At 61.8% G+C, this 24415-nt stretch overlaps 1 protein-coding gene across 1 annotated transcript; it reads left to right on the top strand.

Moving 5' to 3' along the window:
* Window positions 1-9921: 9921 nt before the first annotated feature.
* On the top strand, window positions 9922-11316 carry LOC311197698 (ammonium transporter Rh type A-like; the record flags this gene model as incomplete). The annotated part of the gene is made up of 1 exon (XM_084271491.1): window positions 9922-11316. The coding sequence occupies one exon, from the start codon at window positions 9922-9924 to the stop codon at window positions 11314-11316; it is 1395 nt and encodes a 464-aa protein (XP_084127617.1).
* Window positions 11317-24415: the final 13099 nt, after the last annotated feature.

Below are 24415 nucleotides of genomic sequence, written 5' to 3'. Positions count from 1 at the left end.
CAGGGCTGGCTGCTCTCCCGGATGTTTCCCCAGGCTGGGAGGCAGGCAGGTGGGTATGTGGCCCCCCCAAGACAGCAGCTCCCCCAGCACAGCTTCACTTCTCCCTCTCCCCCAGCCTCCCTTACCTACAATCACAACCCCCTCAGCGATACTCACACCTCTCCTGCCCCAAAGCCCCCGGCACACAGCCCTGGAGACATGGACACCAACCCCAGCATCTCCCAGAGCCAGTCCCAGCACACCCTGGCTGTCCCCTCCATCCCTGCCTGGGGGGGCTGGGGTCCTGGGCCGTGCCGAGCCGTGTCTTTTCCTTGGCTGGCTCCTGCCCGGGGATCACCTGCAGTTCACTTGATTTATGAACGGAGAAGTTTTCGAGCTCCGTTTCCTTTTCATTGTTGTTTCAGTTGCTGCTCTTGCTTCCGCCCTCCTCTGAATAACTCCTGCCACGCTGCGAGCGGTGAGAAAGGCAGCGAGTAAACACTCACACTCAGCCTGAGAGCTGGGGGGCAAGAGTCTTCCCCCCTCCCCAAAAGCAGGGGGACACGGGGTTACCTACCCGGTGGCTGGTCCCGGCTGCAGCAGGACGATGCTGGGCTCAGAGCAAGCAAAGCCTGCAAGCAGCTCCCACTTTTCCTGGGGCTGAGGTTTAGGATGGGGAAGCAGCATCCCACCCCCACCCCCACCCCCCCGTCTTCACCACCCCCAGGACGACCCCTGGGAAGTGGAAGTCCCGTGGGGATGCTGCTCTCCCACGCTGTGTCTGGGGGGTGTTGCAGTGGGTGGTTTTACTGGAGGGATCCTAAAAAGTGCCTTGGTGGGGTGGAGGAGGGGTGTTCATCTCTCCAGGGAGCGCAGGGTGCCTCCACCCAGGGCTTTTCTCCACCGCACCTGGGCTGAGCAGTGGTACCCAGCTCCATCCCCATTCTCACACTGCCCAAGTGGAGAGGGCAGGGGGGGAGAGGGGGTCCTCCAGCTGACATCCCCCACTGTGGCACAGAAAGGATGCTCTGGAGGGAGCCTGGGTTGATTTACAGCAAAATCCTTCGAGAAACGAAACAGCCAGGAAAGAAAACCCCATCCGCAATCTCAGCTCAGCCCAGCACCCACATTCCCACCGCTGCCACCTGCCAGCCCCCACCCGCCACCCTCCTGTCCCCTCCCTCCCAGCCCCATCCCAAGCCACAGAGGAACCATTGCTGCCACCCCCCGCTCGCCCCCATCACAAACCCCCGGCCAGGGGAGGTGGGCAGCTGCCCATCCCTGCCTGCACCCATTGTCCTGCCCTTCCTCCCCGCAGCCCCCCGCCGCCGCCCCAGGGCCGGGGGGGAAAACAGGAAGCTCTCCCCAGCACGCCGCTGCGGAAATGAGACAAGCGGGCTGGAGCGGCGGCGAGGACGGCGGGAGGAAGCGGACGGGATATTTGGAACCGACGGTGAATTCTTGGGCTTATCTCTGCACCGCAGAGGCCCAGGAGTCCTTACAAAACAGCGCCCAGCTGGAGCGAGGCCCACGGCCGGGGATGCGTCCTCATCCCTCCGCTGCTGCCCCCTCCGGTACCCTGCTCGGCGGTGGGATGCTGCTGGAAGGGAGGGGACACCTGCCCGGTGCGGTGGGTGGCACCTGCGTCCCATCGGTGGTCGCAGAAGGTGTTGGATGCCTTGTTGAAGGATGAGGATGGAGATGGGCAGCTCAGTGGTCCCTGGGTTGCGTATCCCATCTTTCATCACAAACTCCGGGCACCCCCAGCATCCCTACAGCCCTGTTGGTTTGTGAGCTCCCCCTTTGCCCAGTGGGAACCGTTCCCCACCCTGCTCATAGTCTACTCCCAGTCCTGCCCAAGGGATGCTTGGAGCCCGTCACCTCCCCTTCCGCCCCCGCAGGCACCGAGAGCAGAGCTGGGATGCAGGATGCCAGTTCCCTGCCCACCCCACGGCCCTGCACGCCGCACCGCCTGCCCGCAAAGGGTTACGGCCAGCCCAGCCTGCTCCCTTCCAGCTGCTGCTCGCCTCTTTGTTGGGTTTTAATTATGTTCTGTAACAATGCTCTGTTCCTTTATACTCCGTGCGTTGGGCCCATTTGGGGAATAGAAAGCGGGTCCGGGCTGGGAGCTCCTGATGAGCAGGGGAAGGTTTCTGCAGCGCTTTCTAAAAGCCAGCAGCTGCCCACTGTGGGCAGAGGAGTGGGGCTGGGACAGTGGCATCATCCCAGGGAGGGTAGGACTGCCACCAGTGCCCGGGGATCCAGGGTTGGTCTTTAGTGGGGTTTGGCCCCTCCGTTTGTTAATTGGTTGGGAGAATTAGGCAGGAGCCCTGCAGCAGAGGCAGCCTGGGCACCTCAGGGTGAACGCCAGGAGCAGTTTAAGATGGGGCATCACCTTCAGAGTGTGTCCCTGCAGCCAGTGAGGACCCCCCGGGCCAAGGACACCTGGTGTGGTGTCAGCAAGGAGGCACCTTTGGGGACAGAGAGTGCGGGCGATGCCTGTGGCCGGGACCCGCCGGGGAGGGCTGCTGCGGCCAGCAGAGCTGAATTTGGCTTCTGGGAGGGGGGCGAGGGGGGCCAGGGTGTGACGGGTCACCCTGGCAGAGGCTGAGACTCCTCCTCTGTGGGGAGGAGGACAAAGGATGGAAGCGGCTGCCCCGTTGCAACACATCCCCGGCGAGCACAATGGAAATGCCATCCTCTGTCTTGTGAAACAGGAACCTCATATGATCTCGCTGAAGGCTGGGGACACTCTTGTAGGTCTGAGCATGACGCTCCTTGGGATCCTTTCTCCACCCGTGGGCAACGGGGACGGACGGCAGGGACTCCCCCGGCACACCCCTGCCCTGGCAAGGACCGAGCTGCCACCGCCATGCCCCTGCGACACCGGCAGGAGGGGGACGGGGGCAACGTGGCAGTGGGAGGAAGGCGATGCCCTGCAACCCAGCCCAGGGCCAAAATACACCCAGATCCTCCCCGGGGCCATGGCAAAACACCATCCAACACGAAGGCACCCGCAGCCCTGCTGAGCATTCCCCTCCCACCCCTCCGGCCCTGCTCAAGGGCTCCTAAATAAACTTCATTCTCCCTTTATGTTCTTGACCCCAGATTTAATTAGACCCCCCGTTTCCTGCCTCTATGAAAAATCACTTCCCCGAGCAGGTGGCTGCGATACCACCGGGGCTGTTGTTGTTGTTTTCTTCGGGGAAAGGGGAGGGGGGGGGAAGGTGGTAAATGGGGGGAAGAGTTGGTTGTTTATTTTTGTATTTACAAAGAGCAGCTTTTTCCTGGTGCTGGGCATCGGAAGAGGGGCAGGATGTGACCTTCATCCATCTCCTCCTCGCTCACACAATGCGGCCGCGAGCGCCGCGGGGCCGTCGCCGACATTGTCCCACCGTGGATGACGGGCACCTCCCGCGCCGCCCCGCCGGCACCCACAGCTGCCCCCCGCCCTCCAGCTGGGCCCTGCTGCTCCACACAGGCCCAGGGAATAAAAGGAGGGGGGGGGGAATAGAGGATAAATAAATAAATAATAAAACTATTAGCAAGGATGCTGGTTTCTTTCCTGCAAAACAAGGGGGGAACGCCGAGAGGGGCGGCAGGGTAAGAAGGAGGGAGCAGGGTCCCATCAAGTCCCCTAGGAGACCCTTCCTTTGCCCTGTGCATTAGGCAAACAAGCCCTTTTTCCCCCAGGTGTGGGGCCAATGAGTCCTTTTCCTCTGTGTGTGGAGCAAACAAGCCCTTCTCTCCCCATGTGTGGGGCAAATGAGCTTTGTCCTCCTACACATGGGGCAAACACCTCCAGCTCCAGCAGCCACAGCCCTGGTGAGGAGAAGGTGCAGACCTCTCCACCAAGGGCTGAGTGAGGAGCACCTGGCAGGGACGAGCTGGTGCTACTCCCCATCCCCAAGCCATGAAGCTCCTCCAGCCCTCCAGAGCACCCTGGTCCCCATGGAGGGGCTGCAGCGGGATGGGTCCGGTACCAGCAGCCATCCAGAGCTGCTGGCAGGAGAGCTGCGTGTGCTGGGCTGCTGGGCAGAGCTGCCTCTGTGCAGGGCTGGCAGTGCCTGGCCTCCCCACACTCAGCATGGGATGGATGAAGACATAAGGCAGTGGAATCTGCTCGCTTTTATTCTCCTCAAGAAGCACCACGCCACAGAGGGCTGCACTGCTGCTTGGTCCGTGGAGAGACGTGCTCCAAGCCCAGCTCCATCAGTGTTTGTGAATTAGCATCTGCAGTGCTGAAGCTGCAGGGACAAAGATCGGACGTGACACACCCCCACCCCCCCCCAAACCAGTGCTTGCACTCATGTGCTACTTGCCAGTGGCATCACTGCCCTGAATAAAGGGAAATGTGCTGTGGTATTTTACAGGACAAAGGGTCTGTCACCCAAGAGCAGCTTCCCCAGCTTTTTCAGCAGAGCTCTGCTCCAGGGCAGCCCAAGACCCCAGGCCAGCCCTGCCCAGGGGGCTCAAGCTCGGGTTGGCACAGCCAATGTAAGCCCCTGGTGCTCAGCAGCCCAGAGCCCAGCAGAGTGAGCTGGCATGAGGCTGGCACGTCCCAGTGCCCTGCTCAAAGCCTGGCCCTAAGTTGGCTTTCTGGAGCAGAGGGTGGTGCCAGCGTGGGCACAGAATGTAACATGTTACAGCTCAACACAGCTCAGCATGGCACAGCACAGCATGGCACAGCACAGCTCAGCATGGCACAGCACAGCACAGCACAGCTCAGCATGGCACAGTGTAGCACAGCTCAGCACAGCTCAGCATGGCACAGCACAGCTCAGCATGGCACAGCACAGCATGGCACAGCTCAGCACAGCACAGCTCAGCACGGCACAGCTCAGCACAGCTCAACATGGCACAGCTCAGAATGGCACAGCGCAGCTCAGCACAGCTCAGCACAGCTCAGCACACACAGCACAGCACAACACACAGAGCACACACTGAATAGCTGGCCATGGCACGGCACCAGGACAAGCCTGGCACCCACAGAAATGCCACCCAGAGATGCCAGCACCTTTGGGCCAAGTCGGTCTGAACCCCACCAAGCATCTGAAAGCAGAGCAGGGCGGCTCATTCCTTATTTATCCTTTAACTCTCCAGCATCCCACATCTCAGGAGCCGGTTGGGCCTCATCCTGCTCAGGAGCACACATGGGAGCAGGTGCAGCCCCGCTGGGGTACAGCACCCATTGCCCCAGTGCAAAGACCCCCCGGGACCCACAAAACACCCATCCCACAGAACCCCCACCCAAGGACCCCCACCCATGTTTCTGGGAGCCCATGGGTGCCCACCTTGGCGTGGGGGGACGAGCCGTGCGCTCATGCCCACACCGCCCAGCACAGTTGGTTGTCGTTACCTTTGGCATCAGCCACTTCCATGGGCTGGTTGGGGAGGGAGAGAGAAAAAGGAAAACTCAGCTCAGGGCGATTTAATAAGTTCAGCGTTACGAGCTGGGGAAAAGCTGTGGAACACACAAGTGGTAACGCAGGATTAATCTTTCCTTTAGTCTTGGGAATTATGTTTTCATTAATCCTAATTTTTCCAGATGTTTCACTCCTTATACCATGCTCTTCAAAGCCTCTGTGGCTGCAAATTCTAATGAAGCCATGAGAACATTTTAAAGAGGCTCAAAGCTTAAATTGCTTCCTTTTTTTTTTCTTTCTTTTTTTTTTTTTTTCTCTTTTTCTTGGGTTGGCTTTTTCTTCTCTCTCTCTCTCCCTCCTTCTTTCCCCCCTACACCCCCCCCCCCGCCAGTTCGGGCTGTCGGGGAGTGCATGCGTGTGCGGTCCCAGCGCCTCCACATGTTGTGTTACACAATGTGCTAACAAGATGGAGAAGGCCACTCGGGCCGCGTGATGCCGCTGTGACGTCTGTTGGGCTTTGTCATCTCCCCCTCCTCTTCCCCAGTAGGACCCGGTTGTGAGGGGATGGAGAATGGGTGGGGGGAAAAGAAAAGGGGGGGGGGGGGGTGTGCTGGCCCCCTGCCCGCTGCCTGACAGCCAGCACTGGGGCTCCTGGGGTCAGAGCTGGACCAGGGTGTTTAAAACACTCACAGTGCTCGCTGCTGGGTGTTTATGTAGGACCTACAGAGGGGCCAGAGAGGGACCCGGGTGTAGCTCCATGGGCAGCGTGGCTTGCTGGAGGAATTTTTAGGGGATGGGGAATTTTAGGGTGCTCTGGGCTGGGGGAGCAGCTGGAGGGGGGCGATGGGGAGAAGAGGGATGCGGTGCCAGCAGTCCCTCCCCACCGCGGTGCCTCAGCCGGGCGCCTGTCCTCTCACAGCCCCGTAGGGCTGAAGCCAGCAGGGCAGTGATCCCCAGCACCCACCCCCGGGTGCCAGCGTGGGGGGCACCCAACCACCCCAGCGCCACCGCAACGCTCCCAACCCTTCTCTAGCCAACCCCATCCCAGCGCGGCTGCAGGATCCAGCCGCCGCCGCCCGGCTGAGCTGAGCTGGGCTGAGCTGAGCTGAGCTGGGCTGAGCATCCCTTCCTCACCGGGAGCCCTCGGCTGACGCAGGAGGTCAGACAAGATGATCAGAACAATCCTCCGGCTCTCCAGCGCCCGGGATTCAGATCCATGTACTTATATGGCCTGCAAAACGCGGTGGGAGCATGACCAACGTCTGGAAATCCAGATATGACTAGATCCCTTCATTAGTAATTTCTTGTACATGACTTTCTAGACCATAGGGATTTGTTAAATTTGCAGGAGTGTTTTCTCACAGTGCCATGGACTGGCTCTTGCCAGCATATATTGGCTCAGATCTGTCAGATCCTGTTGCCTTATATGACCCTCGGTTAATTCAGCTTTTCTTTGTATCCAGCCCTCAGTGGGGAACTCCTCCAGCAGTCTCAGCGTGGATCACGCTTAAAATGGTTCCCCCAGTCCTCCTGCCATAAAACAACTGCCCACACAGTGAAAGGGGGACGTGGGGGGTGGAATTCAATGGGTCCCCTCCCTGCTGCCCCGGCCCTCGCCAGATGCTTCCTCCATCCCGGCTCTTTCGGTGCCGAAAGAAAACTCTCTGTGCCTGGAAAATGTTACTGGAGGGACTGGACCTTACCCCCCCCCCCCAGACTGGGTCCTCCCCGAAAAGCACTGTGGCATCCCGCCAGCACACCCTGCACCCCAGGGTTAATCATTCGCTGCCCTCGGGGGTGCTCTGGGGCCAGGGGGACTTTCACCTTCCTGGCGACCTCTAGAGACTTCGACCTTCTTTTATGGGTGCCATAAAGGTTATTTTTTAATCTGCACCCCAGTGGGGTTTCCCCCCCCTGTCTACAGTGGGGTATTTGGCCCCAGGGAGAGCTTGGACATGGCTGCTCTTTGCACCTCGTCTGGTTTGGGAAGGGAGGAAGCTGAACAGGGTGGGCTTTTCCCCAGAGGAAGAGGAGGGTGGCACCCAACGGCTCGGCAGAGGAGCGTGGTGGTGGTTGGCCCCAGCCACAGTGGATGCCCATGTGCTGGCATGACCCAGGGCCAAGTTAGATGCAGGAGATCCAGGGATGCTGGAGGGAGGAATGAGAGGGGCTGAGGGTTGTGCAGGAACCCCTTTGTTGGTTCCGGCCCCTCTAGGAACCCAGATAAGCATCCTGGATCCGTGAGTGCTGCCAGGGCAAGGTTTCCAGGTGGAAGAAGAGCACATATCCAAGGCCATCCTGCTGAGCCTGCAATTCCCTATCACCCGCTGACCCAGATGAGATAAGGAGCTGTGTCACCTCCTGAAACACCCCAGGAGACCAACACCCTGACCCCATGATGCCGCTTCCCCACCCACACCCACACAGCATCCATTGACCCAGCAAGCTGAGTCTGGTGAGAGCCCCCAGCATCCCCATGTCTCAGCTTCTCTGCCCCTTTCCAGAGGTGACAGCCAGATCCAGGGGGGCTTTTGTATCCTACACCTCCCAACATGATGCTCGTCCTCTCCAGCAGATCTGGGATGCTCCAGGAGGACACATCTCCTCCAGCATCTTCCTCCTCTTCCTCACAGGAGGCACTGTGCCATAGCCTTGACATGTTTGAAGCACTCTGCTTTTTAAGAGCTCTTTCTTTTAGCATTTTATTTAACCTCACCTTTAAAAAGCCCCAAACCAAAGTGGGAAGAGGAGACCTGAGCTGCTCCTAAGGCAGCAGGAAGGGAATGAGCACAGCAGTGAGCTCTCTGGTGTCTGGCACACTGGGGTGAGCCCTGTCCTCACTTGCATGATGCTCCTTTGCTCATCTGGGGCAAAAACACTTCCTCCAGCTCTTTAAGAGCAGCCCAGCCCCTCCATTTCAAGAGTGCTGCCTGCTCCAAGCATCACCCTGGGGTTTTCTCTCACCCTCCATTGACCAAAGAGGGTCTAATGTGCCAAGCTGCCCTTTGAAAGCCCTTTGGCAGGCTGGCATAGCATTCGGGGGGTCACAGGTGAGGGGCCCCAGGGCTGAAGTGCCTTTCTTTGTCTTTTTCACACCAGCAAGGGGTGGGAGGCTTCACCTTCATCCCCACATCCCTCATCCCTGCTGCTGGAGGTGGGAGCCAACACCAGCCATGGGCAGTGGGGTCGGGCTGTGCCCCAGCACACACATGGGCAGGAGGAGCGGGACCATCCTGCCCACCCATCCCACCCCATCCACAGCAACCCCAGAGAGCACCATATGGCACTGCCAGGACCCAGCCCCATGTTTCCCTGGGCACAGGACCCCTGTGGGAGCTCCTGCTGCCATTAGCAGCACCGGCCATGCAGCAGGGACACGTTAAGGTCAAAGCATCCCAGGTCCCATCCCATGACCCCCCCCTCAAGCTCTCACCACCCCTCTGCTCCTGTTGGCCATGGCTTGGGCGCAACACAACCCCTCCTCAACCCCTAAGGACGCTGCCTTCAAAGCACCTCCCTCCTCCTATACATTGCCCTCATTTCCAGCATCTTTGGGTTGAAAAATGGCCGGGGAGGGTTTGGCAGAGGAGCCTCATGCAGATTATCCAACAATTGTTTCCCATTTTGCGCCCTCGCCTGCCTCATCCTCCAGTAACAATGACGAAGAGCGGCGCAGAGCCAGCGCCCGCGGCAGGGGTGTTGAGATCAGGGACAGCACAAAAATATCTTCTCTCTGGAACAAATATTTACCAACCCTTCTGCCTTTTGTTCTTGTGGTTCTCTCTCTCTCCTCTTTTTTTTTATTTTGTTCATTTTTTTTTTTCTTCCAGACATTCACTGGCAAAATGTCACACTAAAGCAGCAACCCAGAAACTTTGGGGTAGCTGCTTGGCTGCTCTGGGCTTTGTTTTTCTCGCTTGCTAATTGTTAATGAATTTCCAGCCATTCAAGCCAAGGCAAACCTGTGAGAAAATGATCTTTTCAGCCTTGATTTCAGAGCTTGGTGGAGCTTCGCACATATCCGGGCAGTTCCTGAGGCAAAAAAAAACCCACCTTCATCGTCTTGTGGTGTGAGGATGCTGGAGCATCTCTGGGTGGGATGGTGTAGAGCCAGAGCAGGAGGTAGGGGTGTCTCAGCTCCCAGCATCATTTCTGGGGGATCAGTGGTGTGGTCCCCGCTCTCCAGATGGAGATGGGTGAAATAGGGATGGGTGAAATGGGGCTGTATGCCGTGGTACCCTCATACCTGGCCAGCCTCTTGAAGATCTTCCTTCTCCCCTCTCTGACCCATGTGAGGTTTTTCTTGGTTCCCTTCAAAATCACACCCCTCCTCGTGTCCACTTTTTATGGCGGCCAAACAAGCCCACGTGGGTAATTTAAGGGCGTTGTGTTTAAAGAAGGGAGGGGGGAAAAAGCTCCTCTTCTACCACACAAACATATATTTGCAGTTAAAAATTAACCATGGCCATAAAACCCTGCTGTAGGAGCAAGCAGAGCTCAGCCTGTCAGCGCTGCCAGGCTGCTGCCCTGCACCCAGCCATCCTGCCGGGCACCATCCCCTCCTGCGTGCCCCAGGATGGCCATGCCACCCCCTGCCCGCCCCCGCCGCCTCCTGCCCCTCTCCCTGGGGCTCTTCCAGGCTGTCCTGCTCCTCTGCTTCGCTCTCTTCTTCACCTACGACAAGCCCTCGGCGCAGGCAGAGGATGTCATCTTGGTGGCCAGCAAGATCTACAGCACCTTCCCCCTCTTCCAGGACATCCAGGTGATGCTGGTGGTGGGCCTGGGGCTCTTGCTGGCGTTCCTGCCCCACTATGGGCTCAGCGCCCTCACCCACAACTTCCTCCTGCTCAACTTCTCCATGCAATGGGCGCTGGTGCTGCAGGGATTGCTCCATCACTTCCACCACGGTCAGGTCCTCCTGGATCTCCACAGCCTCCTCACTGCCGAGTTTGCCGCTGTGACGGTGCTTATCTCTGTGGGGGCCACCCTGGGGAGGGCCAGCCCCTGCCAGCTCTTTGTCGTGGCTGCCTGTGAAGTCCCCATCTACTTTGCCAGTGAGTGGGCCATCGTCACCCGTCTGGGCATCCTGGATGTGGGGGGCACCATCACCATCCACGTCTTCTCCTGCTATTTCGGCCTGGGCATGTCCAAGGCTCTGTTTGGGGCAGTGCAGCGGCCAGTGCACCCCAAGGAGTCCCCAACACGCAGCTCCGACCTTCTGTCCCTCGTGGGGACACTCATCCTCTGGGTTTTCTGGCCCAGCTTCGTGGCCGTCCTCTGCCAGCCAGGCGATGCCCAGCACCGTGCCATCCTGAACACCCTCCTGGCCATGAGTGCCAGCGCCGTGACCACCGTAGTGGCCTCCAGCCTGCTGGAGAAGGATGGCAAGCTCAGGCCCAGCCACCTGCAGAACGCCAGCCTGGCCGGTGGGGTGGCCATCGGCGCGGTGGCTGACATGGCTGTGCCACCAGCGGCGGCTCTTGCCCTGGGCAGCCTCTCAGCCGTGGTGTGTGTCCTCGGCTTCAGGTTCCTCACCCCGCTCCTGGCGAGGAAGCTCAGGCTCCAGGACCAGTGTGGCATCCACAACCTCCACGGCTTGCCTGGCATCCTCGGCGCCGTGGCCAGCGTCGTGGCCATTCTGGCGGCACCCAAGGGTTCCTCTGAGTCCGGCTTCTCCCAGGTGTCCCCAGCTGGGGACAAAGCTGGAGAGGCAGCATGGGGACAGGGAGGGGATGGCGGTGCAGGCCGGCAGGCGCTGTGCCAGGCAGCGGGTCTGGCAGTGGCCATGGGGGGGTCGCTGCTGGCCGGGCTGCTCACCGGTGCCGCGCTCCGGCTGCGCTGCCTGGCCCAGCCCCCGGAGCCGCTCTGCTTCGAGGACTCGCTGTATTTTAAGACGGAGGATCAGGCTGAGAGCCCGGGGCTGGGTGAGATGGGTGAGGAGGGAGGCCTGGCTCTGAGGGAGAAGGTTTAGGCACCAGAACACGTGCAGCCACAGTTAGGGCTGGGGCACCGGCTCAGGGGTCGGCCCTGTTCGCCCCCACCACCCGCAGGGAGCAAGAGATGCTGAGGGTGCTGGCAGAGCTGGGGCAGCACCACAGCACTGGTCCCTCCTCCACCCTTCCACCCTGAGACTGCAAACACCCCGCTTTGCTCCCAAAACCCCTCCATCCCTGGCAGCAACTGGAGAAGCAACCTGCTCAGGGTGTCTCCCCCAGGATCTAATAACCCCCAGCGAACCCGATGGCCCCACCACAGGGCTCCAGCATCGGCTGTCTCACTCCTGGCAGGGGGTGTCACCATGCGTGGTGCCCACCCTGATCCTCAGCTCCAGCTCCACCTCAGGACTCCCCTGCCCCTAAGGATGCACCCAGCAAGGGCTCCTGGCTCCCTCCAGCTCTGGCCACCACACGGGACTCGGCATCCACGGCTGGAGGGTGGAAACACAGCAGCAGGGTGAGGTGAGACAAGCTGAACTGGCCCCAAGCAAGGGATTTGGTCGGGATTTGATAGCGCGCACTGGGTGATCTGCTCTCTGGGATCCATGGCAAAGGGAGGTGCCAGCTGTTTTTAGCGCTGGTACAGCAAGCAGCGATGAGGACTCGGCCCAAGCACAGCGAGGAGCCTCGGAGAGAGCCAGGATGCAGGAGGGAGCCGCGCCCCGCACCACCCTCATCCCACCCCGAAGCTGGGATTGAGAAAGCTGTGCCAGCATCCCAGGGAGCTGAGAGGCCCCGAGGAAGAGCAGCATCCCTGTCCCATCCTGCCCGGAGCAGCGAGCCGCTTCCACTCCGCAGAGGACAAAGCCTGCGGTCCACGGCTGGCATGTGGCAAGCTGCGAGCACAGGGCCGCATCCTGCCCGGAGATGGAGGTCTGTGATTCACATCCCACCCCCCCCTCCTCCATGAGTCACTGCTGCCCCTGCGCCACCACGGATCCCGCTGCTGCGGAGACAATGTCAGAGATGCTCACGGGCTCCCGAGGGGGTCGAGGCAACCAAACCCCCACACACACACCCCCAGCGCTGGCCGCAGGAGTGGGGGGCTCTGGGCACAGTTGGGGGTCCCCAACCCCCAAGCTGGTGGGAGCGGGGCCGGATCCCCTCCGCCCGGCGTGGCCCCATGCGGAGCCGTCACCAAGAGGGAGCGAAGCTGGGGAATTCGCCCTCCAATAATCACAAACAGGCTCGGGAGCCCGGGCGGGTTCGGGTAATTGTTAGAATAAAATATTGCCGAGCTCTGACAAAGGAATCCTGCCCCGCAGCCCGGCGCGGCCGAACAATGGGCCCGGTGCAGGATGCTGCGGGCTTGAGGAGCCCAGCCGGGGGACATGGCAGTGGGGGAGCATCACAGTCGCCCCCCACCAGCCCATGGCAGTGCCCTGGCTTCTTGGCAACTTGGTATGGATGTGCCTTGCGCCAGCACCGGAGACATGGTGTGCCCGCTCACTGGCAGGGATGGGGAGCAGGGTCCAGCCAGCCCCTCACTGCTGCCCAGCTCCTGCTGGGCATCGAGAGCCGATGGAACCAGCGCCCGCCCGGGGAGCGGTGATACCATCGGGGCCTGGATCCGCAGCATCCAGCCTCGGCACGAGCTGGTGCTCCCGCTGAGCCCGGCATCCCGGTCTTGCTGGCTTCCCCCAGTCCGTGCCGAGGCCTGATGGCTCCAACACCCAGCTCCGGCAGCAGGGAGGAGGGCACACAGAGCTGGCAGCACCGGGGGCTGCAGCCACCCCCTCGGGAAGTGGATGTGAAAGGGAATCACGTGCACACACCCATGCACACGCAGCCATCTGCATGCACACACATGCACACATGCATACAAGCTTGCACATGCACACACACACACGTGAGCACATACATGTGCCCACACACACACATGCATGTGCCTGCGGGCACATATACATCACATACATGCATGCACACACGTGGCCATGGGCATCCCCGAGGCTGGAATCCTCTTGCCAGGGGCAGCGAGCGGTGCAGAGCTGCTTCCCAGCATCACCCAGCCCCGCACAGCGAGGACGCAGCCTCCCACCCACCAGCCTGTGGCACCCAGCGGGGAAGCGGGCGATGGGGGTGCAGGGTGGGACAGCACCCAGAGCTGGGATTTGGCTCACCCCACCTCTCAGCTGGCATGTCCTGGCACGGGCAGGCTGGCATGCTACAGCATAATCTGGGCAGCAAATGATTCCAAAACTAGCAAAGGGCCCATGAATTGGGCAGGAGGCTGGGTGGGGGGGGGAGAGGGAGTTCTGTGCTTTCCCACTGCCCAGAGGGGCTCAGGCACCCGGCATCCCATGGCTGGGGGTAGCAGAACCCACCTGGGCCATGGCACAGCCCTGCTCAGCCCCTCTCCTCGCTGTCCCCAGGACCTGGGACCCACCATCCTCCAGCCAGAGCCAGGCAGCGATGCCACTGGGTGTGCCACCCCGCTCTCCCCGCTCCTCCAAACCAGCCGCTCTCCAAAGGATGGCGCAGTAAAACATTCAGCAGAGCCCCCAGCGTTTATCACACCGTAAATCTGGGCTTTCAACAGCTTTACGATGCTGCAGGGAGATGGGAGAGAACAAAACGCTGCTCTGCTTCGTCAGACACAGCCTGCGTGTGCCAGTGCCCCCAGCGCGGGGCTGCCAGGGGACTGGGCCCCAGCCCTGCTTGCAAGGGAGATGAGGACCGAAGTGGGGGGTTCCTGTGGGTGAGGGCCCCCCTGGACACCGTCCAGAGGGGCTGCTGGGACCCCAGGATGGTGCCGGCTCTGCTCCAGCCCAGGGGCAGCTGCATTTCAGTGGGACAGCGACGGTGCAAAGGGGCAAAACGTGTCTCCAGCATCGTCTCCGTGGGGGTACGGCAGCCCCCATCCCCAGCACGGCCCCTGGGTCCAGTCCCCCGGCACGTTGCCCCGGCACACTGGGGTCTGCAGCTCGCTCCCAGCTCAGCCTCCAGCCGCGTTGGGATGCAGCACGGCGGCCGCGGTAAGGAGCACCAGTCCCCATCCTGTCCCCAGCCCCGTTCCCATCCCTGCAGCCCCAGCAGCACCCGCCGCCGACCCCCCCCCATCTCCCGCGGGGTCCCGCCCGTGATTGCAAAACCAGCAGCCAGGGGAGGAAGCCGTGAGCGCGCTGTTTGCGCAGCGCTCGGATGCATCTGGCGAGGCCATCAGCCGGCGGCACACGGCTCGGCGCAGCGCCCGAGGGCACGGCGAGCGCATCCCCCGCGCTGCGCATCCCCTCGCGCCTCGCACACGCGTGTGCAGCCTTCGCCCAGCGTGCCCAAGCGTGTGCATGGCATCCCCCAGCAGCCAGGATCCTTGCACAAGCCCGCCCGGACCGCAGGCGAGGTGGGGGCTGGCTGGGCGCCGACCCGCTGCCAAGCGCCTGGCACGGCACCGGGGGCGGGGGGTTGGGGTTGGGGGGTGGGGGGGGGGGGGAAGAGGGGGCCCACGGCAGCAGCGGCTGCTGGAGCCACATCAGAGCGACCCCCCCAGAGCAGGCGGGAGCGTGCAGCGCTGCCCTCGAAGGAAATGCGCTCACTCCCATGTGCTGCACACTTGGGTTCCCCTCGCTGCTATTTTTATTTGACTTTTCAGGGCCCGTTTCCTTTTTCCGGCTGTTTTCGCTGTGATTCCACCGGCGCTTCGACCTCGCTTTTTCCCCCCTCCCTCCCTCCTCCCTCCCTTCAGCCTCTTCCTTCGCTCTTTTCCTTCCTTTCCATGCACTCATTCCTGCCACCGCACCGGGATCCCTCCACCCCCACCCGGTACGCACGGCGAGCTCAGGGTGAGCCCATGGTGAGCGTGCCAACGCCTGCAAACCTCCCACCACCACTCAGATGTTGAACTGGCAGCACTGGGTATAACCCCCCCCCACACACACACACCCCTTATTCCCTGCCCACAGGGTGAGATGCTGGGGGGGTCACACGGTTGTTCCCTGGCTCCGGAGCAGCCGCCCTCCCCGGTGGCTGCCTGGGAGGGAAGGGTAACAACCAGGGATGGTTATTGCTCTGTTCTCTCCAGGAAGGTGCTGATGGGCTGCAGAGAAGGCGGGGGGGGGGGACTTTGCTCCAGCCTTGATGCAGAGACAGGCAGTGAGTCACCTTGTCCCAAGTCACTGTCCTCCTGCTCGTGCCGGTGCACAAGGCGCCGGGTCTCGCCGTGGCACTGTGGGTGGCACGGCCATGGGAACGCCACACAGCACGGCTGTGCCACCCACAGTACCCCACCAGCACCCCCAGCCCCATCTGCAGGGATGCAAGCATCAATCGAGCTATTTTGGGGAGGCTGGTGGGATGAAGGAGGGGGCTGTTGTTATATTTGGGGGGTGGTGGTTGGGATGAGAAGGGGAATAAGAAAGAGAACTCAAATCCAAAGCAGTGCAAAAACCCCCTGTGGAGGCAACAGAAAGGGCATGAGGGAAGAAAGGCAGCGTTGGAGCCTGGCCCCTCTCCTCAGGCACGCTGAGGAGGAGGATGGAGCTGGGAGGATGGGGCCCAGGCACGATGCGGCCAGCCAGGGAGGAGTGTGGCTCCTCAAGCTTCGGGACATGCCCAACCACAGCTCCCCAGATGGGCCCATCTCCCGGTGCCAGCCTGCCCCACACCATGCAGACAGCACCTCTGGGGATCCACAGGCCTGATCCTGCTGAACACCCGCTGCTCCTGGAGGGACCCCACGCAAGCAGCATCCCCAGCCTGTGCCCCCCTGCTCGCACCCCCAAACCAGGGTGCCTGTCATACCCATCAAGCAACGGGCCCTGCACACACACTGCTGAACCCCAGGCCCCCAGTGTGCCCTCTCCTACCCACCCCGGCAATGCAGCCCCCCTCACACTCCTTCCAGCCCAGGTCTCAGAGGCAGGGGGTGTGCACGGACCCCCGAGCATCCCCTGCCCCCCCCATCCCTGCATCCCTGGACGGCTGCTCAGAGAAACCCCAGAGAACGGTGCCCCCCACCCCTTCCAAGGCAAACGGGTGGGTTCATGTCCCACCCACGGGCAGCAGCCATTCCCCCCGCACCCCGAGGCTGCAGTGTGGCCGTGGTCCAGGCGGGAGCCGTGGCCCAGGTGGCCGTGGGGACACACGGTCGCGGGAGCCAGGCGGCCCCGCTCCGCGCACAGCCCACTGCTGCCACCTCGTGTCCTCCGCAGACGTCCCCGCAGCCACTCGGCCCGGGCCGGCCCACTCACAGCCCTGGCAGCGGCCGTCCCGGTTAGAGGGGATGGGGAAACTGAGGCAGGGCGCAACGCTAGCTCCTCCCTCTTCGGACGCTGCTCCAGCCCTTCCCGCGACCTGGGGAGGGGCAATAGGGTCTCAGAAAAGCAGCTCCTGCAGCAGAGCTCCATCCTACACTACCCACGCACCAGCCTGTGCACAGGATGGGGCCCACGGGCCAGGGATGCGGGTCCTGTGGGCACAGACAGGCTGCCACGGTGCCCACCGCCACCACCTGCTCCTTCCCGGGCTTGCACGGCCTCCGCATCACACCTGAGGCCAGCACAGGGCCAGCACCACCCGCAGCACAAGAGCCCCTGGCTTGCCAGATAAAGCACCCAAAGGGCTTCCAGGGAAGGAGAGGTTTTATTTTCGGCTTCCCAGAGACTGTTTGTCCCCCAGCAGGCAGCGGGGGACCCTGGCTGGGGCACTGGCCAAGTGCAGTGATGAGACAGGGTGCCCTCAGCTCACCAGGCTCCAGCTCACCGGGAGGTGCTGGGGCACCCACAGTGTTGAGCAGCTGGGACCCCTGTGGTGCTGCCCAGCCCGGGGGCCAAGCCTTGGCTCCAAGCCCCAGCAGCTGCCAGAAGGTTTTGCCCTTAATCCACAGGCACCAGCGCTCCCCAGGCTTCCACAGCCAGGTGTTCCCATCCACCACGGGCGCCCGGCTGCTCCGCCTGTCCCGGCAGTACAACAGGGATACACATCCCACTCCACAGCCCAGCCACACTCAGAGCCTGGCTGATGCACAGCAGTCCTGCTTCCAGCAGAGCCCTCCAAGCCACAGCCCCACGCATCCTCCTTCTGCCCTGAAGAGCAGCCGTTGTCCCCAGGAAAGCAGCAGGTGATGTGGGACCAGGAGCATCACCGAAACCCAACGCTGTGCCTCCTGTTTTCAGCACTTCCCCTTCTTCTTCCCCAAGTTTCTGGTGTTCCAGCCTCCTGCCACAGCCATCCTACAGCAAAACCAACTTGCCAGCCCCACCACGTGCAGTGGGGCCAGTCCCCAGGTACTACTTGAGGCCAGGAGGACGAATTCAACTCGGGCAACCTGCCAGTAGGAACTCCGCTGCCTTCAGGGTTGAACTGGCCCCAAATTTCCAAACAAGAAGCCAGCAGCCATGGTGCTGGAGCAGCACATCCCTCTGGCACATGGTACCGGTGTCCCTACGAGTCCCGGGGGGCATGGTGGGGTGTGTGCAGGGCGTAGAGCTTCTCCCAGCAGGTCACCAGCCTCTCCACCTTCCTCCCGATCTCCCGTAGCTGCTTCCTCCTGCGGCCGGGTCCCCCAGGCTGGGGCTGTGCTGGGATGCGTGGCAGGCTCTGTGGTCAGTGTGCCCAGGAAGCAGAAACACCCCACCACCACCACCACACAGACGTTAGTCAGGGAGACAACAGCCACCACCCCAGCACCGAGGATGCACCTGGGACACCACACCCAGGGTTTGCGTGGGCAAAGCCACAGGTCAGGGTGGCCAAACTGCCCGTGGATGCAGCAAGGACATGCTCTCAGGTGCCCAGGGGTCTCCAGGAGCTGGCCATCCCTCCCCCGAGCTGGCCATCCCTCCCCCAAGCTGGCCATCCCTCCCCCAAGCCAGCAGCACCCACCCCACAGCACATCCACGGACAGGGCAGCCAGCCAGGCTGGGTCTGCAGCTGGTTTCCAGCCCAGCAGCACCTCTGTCCCTCACCAGCAAAACCAGGCAGGGTTACCCCCAGCTGATGTCCCCAGCAATGGTGGGGAGGATGACCCCAGCACTGTGCCAGAGCCAGGAGATGCTGGGGAGCTGGTGCTTCACTGCCCTGGGGTTTCCCCACTAGTTAATGAGTTGCTGGCAGATGTGGTGCGGGATGATCCTGGCCAGGGTTTTCCCAGCAGAGCCCCAGGGATGCTGGGGGAGCCCAGACCAGCCCTCTGGGGAGACATCCCAGCTCCTGCCTACAAAACCCTGGCAGCAAGGGCAGGACTGGGTGAGCCCACTCACCAGGCAAGTGTCTCACCAGGATAGTCCCATCAGTGTTCCCATCAGCCATGGCATCACAGCACAGGCAGAAAAACCCACCCTAAAGCTGGGGGTAAAGCCCCACCAGCTTGTCCCACAGCCAGACTTCCCTCACTGACCAGTTTAAAGCTCATCAGGATGAGCCATCAGCATCCCCCAGCCACAAGACCAGCACCGACCTTCACCCCACCAGGATGCTGCGGGCAGAGCCTGGAGACTCCTCATGGGCAGCGAGCAACAAGGCTGGGTCTGTCCACAGCCCGCGTGCAGGGAACTGGGAGCCACTGGGGTGACTGGGAAGGGGCAGGGCTCCCACCTTGCTGATTTTCCTGCAGTTCTCCCTGAGCACGAAGTCCGTGTTTCGGGCCACCTTCCACACCGCCAGCTCCTCGGGGCTGCGCAGGGTCCCGGCTGCCACCTCCCGCAGGGACATGCTGATGTTGTAGATGGACAGCAGGATCTTCTGGTCCTGGGGAGGAGAGAAGCACACACGGCCCCAGGTGGGGAGAGGTGGGGGGTGGAGTCTCGGCAGCTCTGCCAAGGGGCTCAGCCCCTGTGATGCCCCAGCCCCGGGTCCCCTGGCGCTCACCTTGTCCGAACGACAAGCTGGCCCAGCCCTCCCGTTCCTGCCTGAGGAGCCACTCAGGTTTTTCTGGTGAAATAAAGCAAGAAATAAACGTCTCCAAAGTACCTGTTCCTCCCACGTGGGGCGGGACTCCCCCCATATTAACACATCCCTCTCCCCAGTAAGGCTGGCAAAGCGACCAGCTCCCTATTAAGCTCATCCTTTCCAATCCACAACCCGCAGTGGGGCCACATCCAGCTCAGCAGAATCCCCTGGAGCTGAGTGCTGAAGCCCTGGGAAGAGACCCATGAGATCCCCTCCCACCACTCACCAGGTTCTGGATCTCATGGAAGATGACGGCGCGGTACTGCCGGAGGATTCTGGCGATGCTGCACCTCTTGCCTCTGCTCAGCACGGCCAGGAGCAGCAGGAGCAGCACAGCACAGGAGAGGGCCCGGGGGAGAATCTGCACCGGGAAGGGCTCGGGGTCAGCAGGGGGAAGCCAGGCACCAAGGGATGCTCTAGGGATGCCTTCAGCCCCGTGCCACAGGCACCCATCAGACCTGTCCCTGAAGACGCAGTGTGTGCAGGAAGGGGCTCAACTGTGTCCTCTGCCAGAGGACATCCTCCCAGCCAGGTCAAGGAGCAAAGCCCCTGAGAAACTGCTCTGGCTGCAGCCCAGCCCAGGCAGCGCTGCCCACAGCACACCCACAGCACACACCGAGCTCTCTCCAGCTCCAGCGCAGCGGGAAGCCACCGACCTTGGCAGGTCTAGAGGACCTGTCCCCAAGCTCTCTGCCCCAACAGGGTCCCCAGTATCTCCCCAGCTCGTGGCATTTAAAGGCCAGACCCTCAACCACCAGAATCCAGGGGAGCAGAAAGGGATGCACCCTGCTCCCTGCAGAGGAGCTGGAGGCAGGGAGCCACCTGGTTCCCCGCCAGCAAACCTCTGCACCCCGGCACAGAGAGCTCCAGGCCCCCTCAGGAGGATGCTCTCTGCACCGCCGCAGCCCCCGCAGCCCAGACAGAGTCATCCAGCGTTTTCCCAGCTCCCACGTGGCCTTCCACTCATCCCAGGCTCCGGTGCCCTCACGCAAGAGCCAGACAGAAGCCGCACAAGCGCCTGCTCCCACCAGCACATCCCGGCCGCCTTCAAGCCTCGCAGCTCCAAGCCTTCCCGGCAGCCCCGAGCTGAGTGGGGAAACCCAAGTGCTGACATCTGAGCTGGCAGGGGAACACGGGGAGGGGGCGGCCAGACCCTCAGGGGGATGAGTCCCAGGGATTTGAAGAAAAGCCAGGGCAACCTTAGGTGACCAGGGCTGGGGATATTTGAGCAGCCGCGCAGCAGCGGGGTGAGGATGGGGAGCCAGACACACACTCAGCATCTGCCAGGAAAGGAGCCCGACAGCTCTCCCATGTCTCCGCATCAGTGGCACCGTGCTGGGGCCCCATCCTGGCACTGGGGCCCCATCCTGGCACCGGGGCCCCATCCTGGCACTGGGGCATTTCTGTCATGCTCTGTCCAAAGGAAAAGCCCCCGAAAATCCCCCCCGTTCCCCCGCTCTGGGTGTCAGGTCTGGGCAGGCAGAAAGAAGCTCAGCTCCTTCCAAATACACAACCCCTGCGCCATGGCCAGTGCGTGAGGGAGGAGGAAGGGGCAGGCAGCTCTGCCTGCTGCTGGCATCTGCTCACCCAGAGCCACAGCTCACATCTCAGCAGGTTCACTGCCATCCCAGCCATGTCTGCCCCTTGGCCTCGGACTTCTGCTCAGAGAAGCCAGAGGGAAGAAGTTCCCTTGCTGAAGCCCGAGCCCATGCCAACCCCATCCATCCTGCCCTTTGGTGGGAACCTGGAGGGTTGGTTTGTTAAACCAGCATCTGCTTTGTAGTCCCTGCTCTGTAAAGGGTTGGTCCTGGCTCCTAAAGGGTGAGGGGAACTTTCCCCACCCTCCTGCTCCTCTGCAGGAGCAAAGCAGGGTTAACACAAGGTGAAACGCAACATGGCACAAGTCTGGGAACCCACAGACAGAGGCATCACCTGGAAGCAGAAGCACATTCCAGGAGATGAGCAAATCCATGTGCAACCAGGACAAATCCCACCAGATTCTTCAGCTTCCTCAATCGCCACATCCCTTCCAGTAGAGCCAGGCTGGGAAGGGCAGGGAAGAGCTTCCCCACGCTGCTGGCTTTGCTCTCTGCAGACCCACAGAGATCCTGCCCCAGAGGTGATTCAGCAGAGAGCTGAGGGTATAATCCTCAGGGACACCAAAGGAGAGCGCTGCTTCCATGAGGACACCCTGTCCAAAGTCTAAGGGTTGCTCTCAGGAAGCCTCCACCGCCAGGAAGACAAGGCCATGCAATTTTACCATTAAACTGGGAATGACTTCCCTGAAGTGGCTTATTAAACAATTGGGACCAAATTCCAGGAGAAAGCACAGCATTTACAGCATTTCCAGGCAGCCGAGCCTGGCACCGGGCTCGGTCCTTAGCACGGGAGGAAGCACAGCCTGCACTTAAAAAGGTTCAGCGAGCCAGCGGCTGGGAAAGGAGCCCGTGGGGGGGCAGAAGGTGCTTCCCACCACCCCCATGGAGAGCAGGGAAGCAGCAGTGATGAGAGAGGGATGCAGGGGACGGAGGAAGCCAGCAAAACCGGGTCCTGGCCCGTGCTTTCCACCCTTCAGGATGCAGGAAGATTACGTCCAGCGGTTGATTTGGGGTTATTCCCTCTCTCGTCGCTCCCATCCCAGCAAGCTACAGGCAGGCAGGGCAGCCCTGGGGTCAGGCACATCCCTTCCCTCGGGAGGGGTGGCAGGGAAGGAGCAGCCCTGGGAACGCGGGTGCCGGACGGTCACAGCCCGCTCCGCCTGGCAGGGAAAGCTAATCTCTTCTTCCTCGGCTCTAATCCTCCAGCAAATAGGAGATAAGGGAAATCACCATTATCGATAGAGCAGCTCCCGGCGGGACTCGTGCTGAGCCCCAGCCGCCGCTTGCCCGGGAGGTCCCCAGGTGCCTCCAGCCAGGCGGACCCCTGTCCCCGACACCCTCCCATCCACAGGGACCCTGCCAGCACCCACAGCCCCAGCACCTGCCGCAGCCCCGGACTGACCCTCCGTTCTCCCCCCTCCCCGGGACTAGCCAGGTCCAAGCCCCATCCTGACCCAGCCCAGCCCCGTTCCGACTGGTCCAAGTCCCTTCCCGGCCGGATCAGCCCCGTCCCGACCAGTCCGAGACCCTTTCCCGGCTGGACCAGCCCCTTCCCGGCCGGACCGGCCCCTCTCCCGATCGGTCCAAGCCCCATCCCAGGAGAATCAACCGCGTCCCGGCGCGTCCCAAGCCCCATCCCGGCTGCTCTGCGAGTCCCATCCCCGCCGAGCCGACCCCATCCCGGCGGTGCGGGAGGGGGGGGCTCCGGCCCAGCACCCTCCGCCCCCCACCCAGCGTGGAGGGGTCCCGGGGGAAGGAGCGGGCCGCCCCCCACCCGCAGAGCCGCAACCCCCGGGCAGGGAAGGGGCAGCGGCCCCGGCGCACTCACCATGGAGCCCCGCGGGCGCTGGGGGGTGGCCGCCGGCGCGGACCCTGCGGCGGCTCCCGGGGAGCCCGGCCCGGCCCTTGCGCCGCGTCCCGCTCCGCCGGGGCTCGCGGTTTGAACTTGGCTCCACGGTGGGAGGGGACGGGACACGGCGGCCACACCGCCGGCGGCCCGGCCCCCGCGGGGGAGTGCTGCCCCGCGCCCCCGGCATCGCCTCCGGGGCCCCCCCTCGGGGCACCGGCTGCTGCCCCCGGGCGACAGCCGCGGCCGGGGGTGGTGGTGAGGGCAGGGAGAAGGGGCTCGGCCCCCACTCCTGGTCCCTGGCCGAAAGGTCGGGGTAGGAGAGGCTCCCTCTGCCCCGGCGGCTGGGGGGGGTCTCACCCACCCGGGGATCCAACGCGGTGCGGGGCAGGGGCCGGGGTCCGTGCTGGGAAGGGGTGCTGGAGCCCAGGGCCACAGAGCAGCCCGAGCTTCCATTCCTGGCAGCAGCCGAGCTGAGCGTTACCACACGGGATTCAGGCAGCAGCTGGTTATCTCTGAGACCCTGGAAAGCCTCACCCACATTGTGGACCCCTACGTTCAGCCAAAGCCCCCCCCTCAGTCCCTCTCTGAGCCTGCAAGGGGCACATGGACAGGAGCATCCTGTGAGGGCTGAGGCAGGGCAGGTTGTTTCAATCGCCTCTGCACAGGATCCAAGAGGGAAAAGATTAATGGACAGCACCAAGGCTCCACTGAGGAGCAGAGTGGCCACGTTTTAAGTAAGAGAGAGAAGAAATGGTTGAATAACCCAGGTCTCCTGAGCTTGGGAAGAATGTTCCTCCATGGGAAGCAGGAACCACAGCATGCCCCACATACCACTGAAGACAGGGCCCATATAACATGTTTATTGAGCTCTATATATAGTTAAAATTAATAGGTGCCATAATCTAGTTAAAAAAACACCAAGACATCCAAAACAGTAAAAGGCTCCAAGACTGGTGGTCCCCTTTTATCTAAAACCAAACCCCCCCAAACCAGGGAAGGGGAAAGGGAAGCTGCAGCTCCAAAGAGCAGGTGGCCAAAGGAGTTTGGTGCTGGGAGGATGTGGTGCAGCATCCAGCACAGGTCTCCTTGCCTCCAGCAAGGCTTCTTGGTGTGCACTGCTGGGAAACAATTTCTTCTCTCACCCCCCACAAGAAGCAGCTCCCCAGCCAGTCCCCAGCTCCTGAGGAGCCTTTTCCAACAACTCCCTAAGGGATGTGGCACTACCTGAGCGAGGGGCAGGTGAAGCACACACATCCTGCTCAGGGGGCATCCACACAGGATCTGACTAGAGGGAGATGCTCCCAACACTCATGACAAGCCAGGACTCCCCCTCCAGTGAGAAAAGCCACACTACTGCGGTCCCAACCATCCTTCCCCATCCCAACTCCACATGCACCCTATGGAGGAAGAGTAAAAGCTGTGTGAGAAGCTCAAGGGGCTGAGGAAGGACAGCACGAGCTGGAAACTACTCCTTAAAGTTTTTACCCCTGCAGCTTCTGGCTCAGTCTTGAAATCCTGGTCTAGCCTTGTTCCTTCCCACATGTCTGCCCTTCTCTTTTCACAACAAACTGATGTCTCTGTTCTCCTCACCAAATTTCCACACCCCCACTTCCCCAGTGCACAAGCCCACGCAGAGGAAGGATGCCAATGATGGCATGAAATCCCTGAGCAAGGTCTTTCCACTCCCCAGACCTCTCACTCACCTTTGGGAAACTACAATTCCCCAGGACACCCATGATTTAC

The sequence above is a fragment of the Gallinula chloropus genome (genome assembly GCF_964237585.1).
Source record: "Gallinula chloropus genome assembly, chromosome: 16".
NCBI classification, from domain to species: Eukaryota; Metazoa; Chordata; class Aves; order Gruiformes; family Rallidae; genus Gallinula; species Gallinula chloropus.
This window is presented reverse-complemented; position numbering and strand designations above follow the sequence as displayed.